Genomic DNA, 12,456 nt, shown 5'->3' on the forward strand with positions numbered 1-12,456 from the left:
ATTTTTATTTTACTCATTTAAAAAAAAATTACTGTCACTAAAATACACACAAAAAAACAATTCAGTACACTATCAATAAAATTTAAAAAAAAATCATCTTCCTTTAAAACTCAAGTCTGAAAAAACACAAAATTATGAGCAACTATTTTTCCAGAATTGAGGATGAAACAAGTATCTACTTTTATAGAAAAACACATGGGCCCAGACAGCATGGCTCAGTGATTGAACATTGACCTATGAACCAGGAAGTCATGGTTCCATTCCCAATTAGGGTATATGCCTGGTTTGCAGGCTCAATCCCCAGTGTGGGGTGTACAGAAGGCAGCCCATCAATGATTCTCTCTCATCACTGATGTTTCTCTCTCTCCTTCTCCCTTCCTCTCTGAAATCAATAAAAATATATTTTGAAAGAAGAAAAATAAAGCACATGGGTGGGTCATACTGAAACCTGAGTTCTGGCAGTAGCTCTGACACTCTCAAGCCAGATGACCTTGATCAAGCAAGTCATAACATTTCTGTGCTTCCTCTTCCTCTCTTCACAACTTAAAAATAGCATCATCTCACTTCACAATAGTTTTTTCAGGACCACTCATTTGTTGTAAAACGTAAAGCACTAACAACTATAAGGAATCTTTAACCATTTGTACACCATAGCGTCTATAGATGCAAGAGCAGACCTTTTTCAGTTAAATCCAAAATATCATAGCAGTTAACTGGTTAATATGAATGTAATAAAACAATGTTCTAACAAATCAAAGATTGGGGATATTGTACAAGTGTCTGTATATCATTAAAGGAACAGCCCTTGATTTTCATTAATTCATTATTCAAATATCAATAATTTGGAACACATTTATTCATTTATTTTAAATTCCAAAGGTTTAATACAAATAAGCTATGTATTCATCTATTATTATAAACAGAGATTTTTAAAGTCCTATTAAGATAGACAGCCTTACATTACTAACTCTTTGAAAATACTTAGAAATCGTTTATAATTATACTCAGGTGGTTTCTCTCCTGACAGAAAAAAAAAAAAAAATACTAAATGCTCAGTTTGCCAGAGACCTGGAGAATTGATTATAAGCAAGCCTGATACTAGATAAGTAAAATTTTTCTACATTTGTAAGTGCTTCTGACAATTTATGAAGGTTATTGATTAAAACAAAAAAGGGCATGATCAAGTTTCCAAATGACCTAAAAGTTGCACAACCTACAAAAAGTACTAGTAATTTTATAAAGCAAAGGCTTAATCTTCTACAACTCAATAATATACCACAAAGAAAATTTAGAGCTGACATTTTTAATTCATGGAGGATTACATTTGTTTTACCTTGTTTGCAACCAAACGTGCTCTGTGAAGCTAGGTCACCGCCACCAGGGTTAGAACGGTCCAGTTTGACGGGCCAGTGCTCCGCTGCTCTGGGAGGCCCAGTGACAGGCTGAGAACTACTAGTCTTGAGCGCAGCGCTGATGAAATGAGTCTAGAAGAAAATTGCTTTATCGATTTTAAATATCATTTGAAAGAGTGAGGAGACAAAATGCATTGAAATTTATGAGAGGACTTAAAACCATTCATTAGACCTAATAACAGTGGAAGTAAACACATGACATAAAGGATCCACTGCAGCAGCTACCACTGGAAGGATATAGTATCACAAAGCCTAGATTCAGCCTGGCTCTGCGGTGTGACCTTGAATTTGTATTCATCCATGATAAACCGCAGCTTCTTCCTTTTCATTTAGAGATGGCTCAGGGGACACTGAAATAGGCCAGGAGACAACCTGAAGAAAGGGGACTTCTACTTCAAACAGATAATTTAAAAACAAAACATCTCATCATTTGTATTCTGGATGATTTTGTTTGAAGTAAAAGATTAAGACCATTGCTAGTAAGCATTTAAATAGCAGCCATATTTAGTAGCAGCAATAATATATGTACTTATATATAAGTGGAAAGTACAGTGGTAACTGTTTTCAGCATTATTTATTAAAATATCTAAAATGTAAAAATATCTTACCTTATAAAACTGACTTCAAAAGAGGTTTTATGCCAAGTAAAGAAAAACCTAAAATTGGATGCCCATAATCATCCAATAAAAATAGTATTGTCAACCACATGAGAGCTCAAGACAAATTCTATTAAGAAGTCAAACTAGCTGGTTTGGTTCAGTGAGTAAAGCATCGGCCTACAGACAGGGGATAGAGCCTCGGCCTACAGACTGAAGGGTCCTGAGTTCAATTCCAGTCAAGGGCAAATGCCCTGGTTGTGGACTTGATCCCTAGGAGGGTGCATGCAGGAGTCAGCCATCAATGATTCTCTCTCACCACTGATGTTTCTATCTCTCTCTCCCTCTCTGAAATCAATAAAAATATTTTTTTAAAAAGATAACTATACTTTATATATAAAAAAAGTCTTAAGAATTACAGTATATTGGTGTTCACTTTGTGAAGCTATAATAAACTTATTTTTGCATATTCTTCTAAATGTATTTTAATTTAATTTTTTAAGTTTTAAAGTGGCACTTGAATTAGAGAAAAAGTAAAATAAAATCAATGCATTTATAATGCTGGTCACTTACTCATTAAAAAAAAAAAGTATGTTATGTACCTGAATTCTGGATATTATCCCAAAACCTGGAAATTCCACAATAAATAAAAAACTATACAATCAGCTTCTTATGAGGATAACTTATTTTTATTTTTATTTTACTTTAAAAAAATATTTTATTGACTTCAGAGAAAGGAATCATTTAGTGTGTTTTGAATCAAGACACTGAACAATGTTCAAACCTGTAATTAATTGCAGAAGCAATATGTATTCTGGATGGTTCTCATCCAAGCGTGTGCATCAGTTGGAGAGCTTTCGATTTCTCATACCTGCTGTCCCAGAATCTTGAGAGGTAGAGCATGTCTATTTTTATAAAGCTCTCCAAGTGATTCTGATGAACATTCCCAGACTAACAAACACTGATGTAAGAAATAACTGCAATGGGATATGAGCATTTTTAAAATGGCATGAACAGAAATACCACAAAAGGAGAAGCCAACTATAAGGTCTTACAGAACTAGTGACATTTGAACTAGAAAGTACAGAGTTCTCCACATAGAAGGGAAGAATGATGAGCAATCATTATTTAAGAACTAAAACTCTTACAATCTAATGAGCTATTGCAATAACCAATGAACAGCCGAAACCGGTTGGCTCAGTGGATAGAGCATCGGCCTTCGGACTGAAGGGTCCCAGGTTCAATTCCGGTCAAGGGCATGTACCTTGCTTGCGGATACATCCCCAGTAGGGGGTGTGCAGGAGGCAGCTGATTGATGTTTCTCTCTCATCGATGTTTCTAACTCTCTATCCCGCTCTCTTCCTCTCTGTAAAAAATCAATAAAATATATATATTTAAAAAATAACCAATGAACATTAGCTTAGAAATCCAAGGGATAAAGGACCATGGGATGTGTACTGGCTTTGTTATAGATACCTGAATATCTATTTGTTGTTTTTGTAGTTTCTCAAGATGCCTAATGTGCTGCTCCATAAACACATTCATTTGCTTTTCATGATCATGACAATGTTGGTTCTCATGTTTATTCTGAAGGCTTGCTTGCTGCTCTGTAACACGTTGTAATTGTTTATCAGTCTCCTGTAACTTATTGAGTAATTCTGTAACAGAATGGACCTTTGCTTCCAAATCACTCTGCACCTATGGCAAAAGAAAATCAAAAGATATTTTAAAAATATGCCCCATTACTGAAAATGTTCTTTAAAGCAATTGGTATTGAGAAATGACCAAACCAGATTTTTATCCTTGAAATCTCTCATGATTTGATGCCTTTATTTTTATAATCAAAGAAATAAAAGGCACAACGTATTATCTTTAAATAGATATTTTCTCTTCATAAAAAAAATACCATATCTGCCACACAATTTTTATAATACCAGAAATAAAATGCTTAATTGGGAATTATAAGGAAGGAAATACCAAAACAGAATAGCTGTTGATACTTCATCCGCCTCAGGCTGAGTGAGGTCAGCAGCCTGGAGTTCTAGTCTCGGCTCTGCCACCTATTAACTCTGGAACCTTGTGCTACTCTGACCCGTTTCTCAGTTCTCCCATTACGAGCTGTGGCAGAGATGATTTCTAAAGTCCCTTCCAGCTCTAACATAAGGATGGCCGAGTATCCCAGGTTGCTCGGGGCTGAGGGGTTCCCAAGATGAGATATCTTTGGTGCTAAAACTGGGAAAGTCCCGGGTTATCTAGCATTTTCACAGTAATGAAGGGGGTCTCACAATGCCTGGGAGGTAATATATCACCACAAACAAGAAAACTCTTTCAAATGGAGAGCAACTAGCATGTCCCTAGCCTAGAGTTGAACACAACCATTTATAGAATCAGTTTCTAATAAATACTTTCCCATTTTACAAAGTAGTTAGGAATGAATGAATATCTGGGGAGAAAAATATACTTTTATCAGTGGAGCTGCCGTTGCAATGGCGGCGGCAGTTGCTGCAGCCACAGTGGTAGCTGAGTCAATGCCACGGGGTGAAGTTCTAGGCTCCTGAGCAACAGTGTCCTTTTCTGTACCTGTATCCTCTAAAAGCTGTACCTTTACTTCCTTAAAAACAGGCATGCTCTGAGCTCTGTAAATAAAAAAGGAATAAAAATATATTCAGTAAGCTACCTTGAACCATTTCAAGAAATACCTAAGTGGTAATCTGCTGAGAGTATTTTTTTCTTGGTTTTTAAAAAATATATATTTACTTCGCTCTATATTTGGCCTAAAGATGACAATGACACAACCCATTGTAAAAAACAAAGACTCCCTAGTAAGAACAAACAAACAAACAAACAAGTAAATCGGCAGGAATGAGCCCCAGCCCCAGCTGCTGGATTTTCCCCCTTGATTTTTTTTTTAATTTTACTGATTTTTTACAGAGAGGAAGGGAGAGGGATAGAGAGAAACATTGATGAGAGAGAGAAACATCGATCAGCTGCCTCTTGCATACCTACTGGGGATGTGCCCGAAACCAAGGCACATGCCCCCAACCGGAACCGAACCTGGGACACCCCAGTCCGCAGGCCGACGCTCTATCCACTGAGCCAAACCGGTTTCGGGCCCCCCTTGATTTGTAAAGAAGGCATAGGGCAGCTCTCCAACTTACTCCTCTCTGATATTTCCTCATTTCTACTAAGAGCATGATTTTCCTCTGTCTCAAAATGTTGAAGTTATCTTGACTCTCCATTCTCCGCTTAACCTTCTCATAACCACATGAGTCATCAAATTGTGTCAATTATTTCATCACAATTGCAGGAATAGTGTCACAGAACCACAAAAGCTGGGAGAACCCAACAGGCCATCCACCCTAATCTCCTAATGCTACAATGAAGAAACTGAGTTCCACAGAGGACTTAATTTATCCAAGTCACATGACTAGTAAGCAGCCGTTAGGATCTGATTCCTAGAGATCTTCCCAGGACACCGAGCCTCCTCGCTGAGAACACTTCTCCCTTATTACTTCTCCCGCTCCAGTGAAACATTTCATCGCCTCTTGCCAACTATTTTTATTCTTCCAGTTCTGACTTGCTTAAAAACTTCCCACACATGCCCTAGCCAGCTTGGCTCAGTAGATAGAGCATCAGCCTGAGGACTGAAAGGTCCCAGGTTCAATTCTGGCCTAGGACATATGCCTGGGTTGCTCAATCCCCAGTAGGGGGTGTGCAGGAGGCAGCCGATCAATGATTCTCTCTCATCATTGATGTTTCTATTTCTCTCTCCTTCTCCCTTCCTCTCTGAAATCAATAAATTTTTAAATACTCCCCACACGTATTTCTCCACCATTAAAAAATCTAAAACTGTTCCTTATAGCAACTAAATTGGCAAATTTCTTCTGGCTGGCCTTCCATATAGTTCACGCATTGGCCCTGCCCTAGCTTCCTCTGTGCACTCCTATCACTTCACAAACAACTCCCTGGAGTCCGCTCCTCACTCACTGTACCACACCACCCCCACACACTCTCTGTTCTCTCAACCAGCTCTACCCACTTATTATAACCTTCTTCTGTAAGATCCAACATCAGCCTTACCTTTTTAAATAAGCTTGTCCTCATAATACTTCTTCTTGATCTCTCCTTTCATTAACTCCTTTTGCATTTACTGCCTATATCACACAATTGAGACCTAACAGCCATGCTATGGTTTAAATGTCTATACAGGGCAGCTTAATAATATATTGAATGCAATGCTGTTTCCTTTGAGCTCTAATTACTCTCCCCAACTAAGTTCTAAGCAACCTGAGTCTGCATATCCTCCGATGGTAAACGATAACCACTGTGTATTTGGAACTCCTTGGCCTCTGCTGTAAGTAGGATAGCGATGTGATTAAGACCATAGGCTCGAAAGCCTGGCTGCTGTGTTTGAATTCCAGCCGAGTGTCTACTTTGCTAAATGACATAGGGAAAAATCAATCTCTCTGTGCCTCGGTTTCCTCATCTATAAAATCGAATTCTGTAAAATTGGGATAGTAATAGAATGCATTTCATTGGATTTTGTGAGTATAAAATGAGTTAAATCACATAAAGTACTTTGAACAGTACCTCTTCTATAATGACTGCTAACAGCTATTGAATATATGTGCTAAGTACCATGAACAATGCTTTATTTTTTTTTAATATATATATTTTTATTTTTTACAGAGAGGAAGGGAGTGGGATAAAGAGTTAGAAACATTGATGAGAGAGAAACATCGATCAGCTGCTTCCTGCATACCCCAATGCTCTATCCATTGAGACAAACCGGCCAAGGCAACCATGAACAATGCTTTAAACATACTGACAAACATATATTTCACACATCGAAAAAGTTTTTCCTGTATCCAAACTATAAAGTAAAACTGATTTTAGAGAACCATATAAAAACAAGAAGTGGCCCACCTATTTTCTGTAAGTGCAACTTACTTTTGTTTTAAAATTGCTCTGAGAGCATCTTTCTGTCCCGTGGTGTACTGGGAAATAAAGATGTCATTTGCTGCAAAATAAAAAACAAAAATATACTTCAGATTTCTGAAAATTTGTTAAATTTTAATAAGCTACTAAATAAAGCACCTTTTTAAACTGAAAGAATATTTAAGAATTCAGCAACAGGATTTCACAATTTTAAAAAGGCAAGACACAAATGATTAAATGTCAGTAGTCATAACCTGAGGCCCTATGGAAAAAAATATTATCAAAACAAACAAAAACAATACCTGGGGCCAAATTAGGAATTTTTAATCAAACTCTGTTTAAAATAAAATCAAATCAACTTTTAAAAAAAGGCATCATTAAATAAATTTTTCAAAGCACCACTTTAATCTACTATCTTATCAAAGACTATCCAAACCTTGAATTCAGAATTTATAAGCAGGTTTCTAGTACCAAACCTATACAATAGGTTGGTAGTAATAAAATTACCTTTACCATTGCAAACCCTTTTCTGGAGTTTTTGAGATTCTATTAATAGCTTAATTTAGAAGGAAAAAAATTTAATTAAAATAAAATTAATAAGAAAAAACTATTAGGTTGTTTAATGAATGTCTAAAACTCAATGAATATATTAAAAATATAAAACTCTATTCTTAAAAGAAAATTCCGATACATGTTCCAACATGGATGAACCATGAAGACATGCTAACTGAAATAAATCAATCACAAAAGGTCAAGTATGATTCCATTTATCTGAGGTCTAGTGCAATTCACAGAGACGGCAAGTAGAATGGCAGCTGCCAGGGGTTAGAGAGAGGGGGGAATGGAGAGCTGGGGTTAGTGGGTAATACACAAGTTCAGTTGAGGAAGATGACAAAATTCTGGAGATGGATGGTGGTGACAGCTTCACAACATGTGAATGTACTTAATGCCACAGAACTGTTTGCTTAAAAATGGTAAAAATTGTAAATTTTAAGATATGTATATTTGACCACAATTTTAAAAAAAATCAAATGTATCCTTTTACCTTTTTGTCTCTTGTTCTCTTCTATTTTATCCAAAGGAAACCCTTTCACTGCAACATCTTTAGAAAAATCCTTTGGAATACGAAAGGAAGAAATAAAAGGCTAAATAAATGTTATGATTTATTACTTATCAAGTACTATTTGCTAGCCATGTCACTGCTATATTTTGGGAGCGCAGGACTATACGCTTTATATATTTAATTCCCATCACCACCAGAATGCTTAGATACCTTGAAGCTACTCAAGGATTTGTTGAATGAGTAGTAACCTGTCAGACGAGTGAATGAGTAAATTAATAAGCAAGCAACTATGGCCCTGAAATTCACTCATATCTCAATTTGCCACTTCTAGCAGAGCAAGTTGTGTAGCATCTCAGTTGCTATAGTTAAATGTGAAAATCTCATACACAGTGAGTCTGATAGAGAACATAAGGATGGCCAGTTCATGGCACAAAATAAAAAATTTACCAAAACATTCATCACTGAGCTCATAATGTGGTATCAGAAGGCTTCTCTATATAAGCCATACCTACTGACAAATAGCTTTCTGTTCACATGTGCAACTTCATCTGTAGATTATATTCATGGCTAAGTCACCATGACTTTTTTAAAGTACTAGATTCATTCAATGCTCTATTCACTTGCCTTAGACACACCTTTTCTTTTTTTCTGCTACATCAGAAAAGAGAAAATCATAAAAGAAAACTGATCCAGGCTCTTGAGTAATAACAAGTGTTAACTTCCCCCCCAAAAAGCAATTGAAACAGGTAATAATACAGAAGCATCTGGGAAATTAATATAAACAACTCCTACAAATTGGTAAGAAAAAGCATAGCACATCAATATGTAATTCATAAAAGAATAAGTATAGATGGCCACATACATTTTAAAAATTTCTAATTCATTAATAATAAAATAGAAAATAAAAGGATGAGATGCCTTTTACATGTAAAATGGCAAAGACTTTTTAATTTTAATGCTCAGTATTAATAAATGGGGAGATAATTCTAGTAATGACCTTAATGGAGAGAATATATATTGATAAACTCTTTCTGGAGGCAATTTAGAAATATTCAGAAGTGTGCATGTCCGTTGATCTAATAATTTTACATCTAGAAATTAATCTTAAGGATATACACCATGATATACAGCAGAATGTTCATCACATGGTTTACATTATAAAAATTAAAGAAAAAATTTAATGTCAAATGATAGGAATATGAATAAATAATGGTACATACATACAATTAAATTCTATAAACCCTTTGAAAGTTTCTAGAAAAAAATGACAGAAAAATATTCTTATTACTACTTAGAAAAAAATATCCTTAATGCTACTTAGTTATAAAATAATATGGTCCCATTTCACAATATTCACAGATAGGGGGGAAAAACTCTCAAAATGTTAACAGTTATTGTTTTTAAGTCATGCAAGTTCTTTTTTCTTTTTGTATTTTCTACAATGAATTTTTTTAAGTTTTTATTTTCTTTCTATATATATGTAAGAATTAGCCCCAAACAGGAAAAGGAACATCTTATCTTCAGGTAGGAGGGAGGAAAAGGTATAAATAGGAGCATTTATAAATGTGAACACATCGGGAACAAACTCCTTCAGTTTTCCAATTAAAATAGCATGGCCAAGTCAATCCACACTATAATCTTAGTACTCATTTATGAAACCAAAACATGATGCAGAGAGATGGCAGTTTGTGTTCATGATAAAATGATAATGAACTAGGTTTGTTTGCATACGTTGCATTAGATAAATCTACACAAAACAAGCTGTGAGCCCATATTAAATGCAACGGAATCCTGCCTGATCATCCTCATGACAAATGTTACCCATTTATCTTCAAACATACATAAATAATTTTCCATTCATTCAGAAAATTATTTAGATAATGAAATTCAAATAGTGGAGTGGCCAGGCCCAGAGCAGCGGCTGCCAGGCTGGGAGCGGCCAGGCCCGGAGCAGCAGCTGCCAGGCTGGGAGCGGCCAGGCCCGGAGTGGCCGGGCCCGAAGCAGCCGGGTAGGGTGCGGCCAGGCCTGGAGCAGCAGCAGCCAAATCTAGAGCAACTATGTCGGGAGCGGCAGTGGCCAGACCCGGAGCAGCTGATTGTGGAATGAACCAGAGCAACAGAGGCCAGGCCTGGAGCAGCCGGGCCCGGAACAGCTCGCTCCTCGCCTGTCCCTGCCCCACGGCTGCCTCTCAGACATGGCTGGAAACTTTTGCGGGAACTTGAGGGTCTGCTGAATCAAGTGATGAAGGCTTAGATCTAGATGTGTCGAGTTAGTATAGTGCTGGGGTGTTGATCTGTGAGTGCCTTGGGTGGGGCCTTGATGAGGCTGGTTGACCTATTTGGAAATGTCTTTTGTGTGAAGTGTATCATTGGGCATGTGGAGGTATTATTGATATGAGAAAATGCTAAGTAACTGATTTACTATCTGAAAAGGGATTTACTATTGGGGAAAGGGAGGGAGAAAGAGACTGAACATAAACTGTGCACCTATGGATGAGGACAATGGGGGATGAGGAGGGGGAAAAGGGTGGGGTGGTAACCTGGTGGAGGGAGGAAGAAATGAGGAACCTTTGTAATAATATGAACAATAAAGATTGATTTAAATAAATAAATAAATAAATAAATAAATTCAAATAGCATTAATCATTAAATAAGGCCTGCTCAAAAAAGAAACAGAAAACACCAACCCAAAGGCTAGACATTTGCTCAGGAATCAAGTATGGTGCATAATTATACCTTTTTTTACTGTGAGTTTTTGAAAAAATTGACAATAGCTTCAATTTAATTTTTAGTTTACCAGCCTCAATTTTCAAAATATTGTCAAAAAACTTAAGGACACAAACAACTATGTGGTGACTGTGGGAGAAGTAGGGGTGAAGGAAGTTACACGGGGGATAAATGGTGATGGACTGAGACTTGACATGAGGTGGTAGATACACAACACCATGTACAGATGACGTGTTGTGGAATTGTGCACCTGAAACCTGTATAGTTTTGTTAACATGTCATCTCAATAAAGTCAATAAAAAGGAAAAAAAATAAAAACAGAGGGGGGAGAAATCCCAAAATATTGTGAAACTCTCTCTTATAGACTTATTAAATTGACAATACATAGGTCAACATTATGATTACTGGTCAAAATCTAAATAGACTACATCACCAAAACATTTTATTTATTTATTTATTTATTTTAATATATTTTATTGATTTTTTACAGAGAGGAAAGGAAAGGGATAAAAAGTTAGAAACATCAATGAGAGAGAACCATCAATCAGCTGTCTCCTGCACACCCCTACTGGGGATGTGCGGGCAACCAAGGTACATGCCCTTGACCGAAATCGAACCTGGGACCTTTCAGTCTGCAGGTTGATGCTCTATCCTAGGGGTGTCGAACTCAATCAGAGAAGGGGCCAAAATCTAAAATCCAGCCTAAATCGCGGGCCGAATGGTTTACTGAACAGTCATAAACTGTCATTGTGATGGAAACGCAGCGGAGTGCAGTGATGACAGCGCGGTGCGGGCCACATTGCAAGGCCTGGTGGATCGGATTTGGCCCGCGGGCCTTGTGTTTGACACATGTGCTCTATCCACTGAGCCAAACCAGTTTTGGCAAAACATTATATTTATTATCAAAGATTGTTAGCACTATAAAAAGCTTAACATGAAATTTTCATTTTTTTTTTTTTAGAGACCCCTCAAGAAAATACCCACAAAAGACCTCACAATAGTCTGTCTGATGTATAATCACACTCACATTTTTTATGTTGTTATTGTTTCTTACCTTTACATAATGTCCCTTGTTTAGAATACCTTTTCCTTAGATAATAGCAGAGCTGTTTTTTTTCAATTACACTATTTCTTTCCGAGGTCATTATCTTACTAATGGATATTTTTTATTCTATGGAAGGCTTTTTCCTTAATGTCTCAAACACTACTTAAATCACCATTGTTATATGTCAAACATTTCTCTTGGTAAGTGAAATTTAAAAACAAGGCTCGCTGCTAATCAAACACAACTTAAGAATACATTATTTAACAATACTGAAAATTTCAACATCAGCATAATTAAGAATCCTTTTGCTTACACTTTCTGACACAGGGGGTGTTTCTAATGGAGGCTGGTAATCATTTCTAGCTGAAGCTAAGTCTGATGAACCTACCAAAACAAAGAAATTAATTTTAGTGATTTTTCAAATCAGAACATTACATGTAGAAACTGTACAGGTATGACTCAAGAGCTACTAGAATATATAAACTCCATATGAATGCAAGACCCAAATTGGAAGCCACATTTCACGCAAAAAAAAATAAAGAAAGAAAGAAAAGAAAAATGAGATTTTTACAACTCATATCTTGGAAAATATGGGTCAATATTAACAAGCAAGTGAGATAAGTATAAAATGGTTTTAAGTATATCATTATTCTGTTAGATTTGGACAAACTAGGG

At 36.4% G+C, this 12,456-nt stretch overlaps 1 protein-coding gene across 10 annotated transcripts in view; it reads right to left on the minus strand.

Annotated features, from left to right (window-relative positions):
* Positions 1-12,456, minus strand: part of KIAA0586 (KIAA0586 ortholog) — a 95,428-nt gene that overhangs the window by 81,438 nt on the left and 1,534 nt on the right. For 9 of the 10 annotated variants that reach the window (XR_006741287.1, XM_045580097.1, XM_045580102.1 and 6 more), the window contains exons 3-8: positions 12,095-12,165; positions 7,992-8,061; positions 6,959-7,028; positions 4,470-4,644; positions 3,485-3,706; positions 1,334-1,484 (exon numbers count right to left, since the gene is read on the minus strand). Coding sequence is in view for 9 of the 10 variants with exons in the window: in XM_045580097.1 (XP_045436053.1) it covers positions 1,334-1,484; positions 3,485-3,706; positions 4,470-4,644; positions 6,959-7,028; positions 7,992-8,061; positions 12,095-12,165 (759 nt within the window). In the remaining variant the exon portion in view is untranslated. Of the gene's footprint in view, positions 1-1,333; positions 1,485-3,484; positions 3,707-4,469; positions 4,645-6,958; positions 7,029-7,991; positions 8,062-12,094; positions 12,166-12,456 lie in introns of those variants that run through there. The other variant, XM_045580115.1, reaches the window with a different exon arrangement.

Source organism: Pipistrellus kuhlii, unplaced genomic scaffold (assembly GCF_014108245.1).
Source record: "Pipistrellus kuhlii isolate mPipKuh1 unplaced genomic scaffold, mPipKuh1.p scaffold_m20_p_1, whole genome shotgun sequence".
Lineage (NCBI taxonomy): Eukaryota > Metazoa > Chordata > Mammalia > Chiroptera > Vespertilionidae > Pipistrellus > Pipistrellus kuhlii.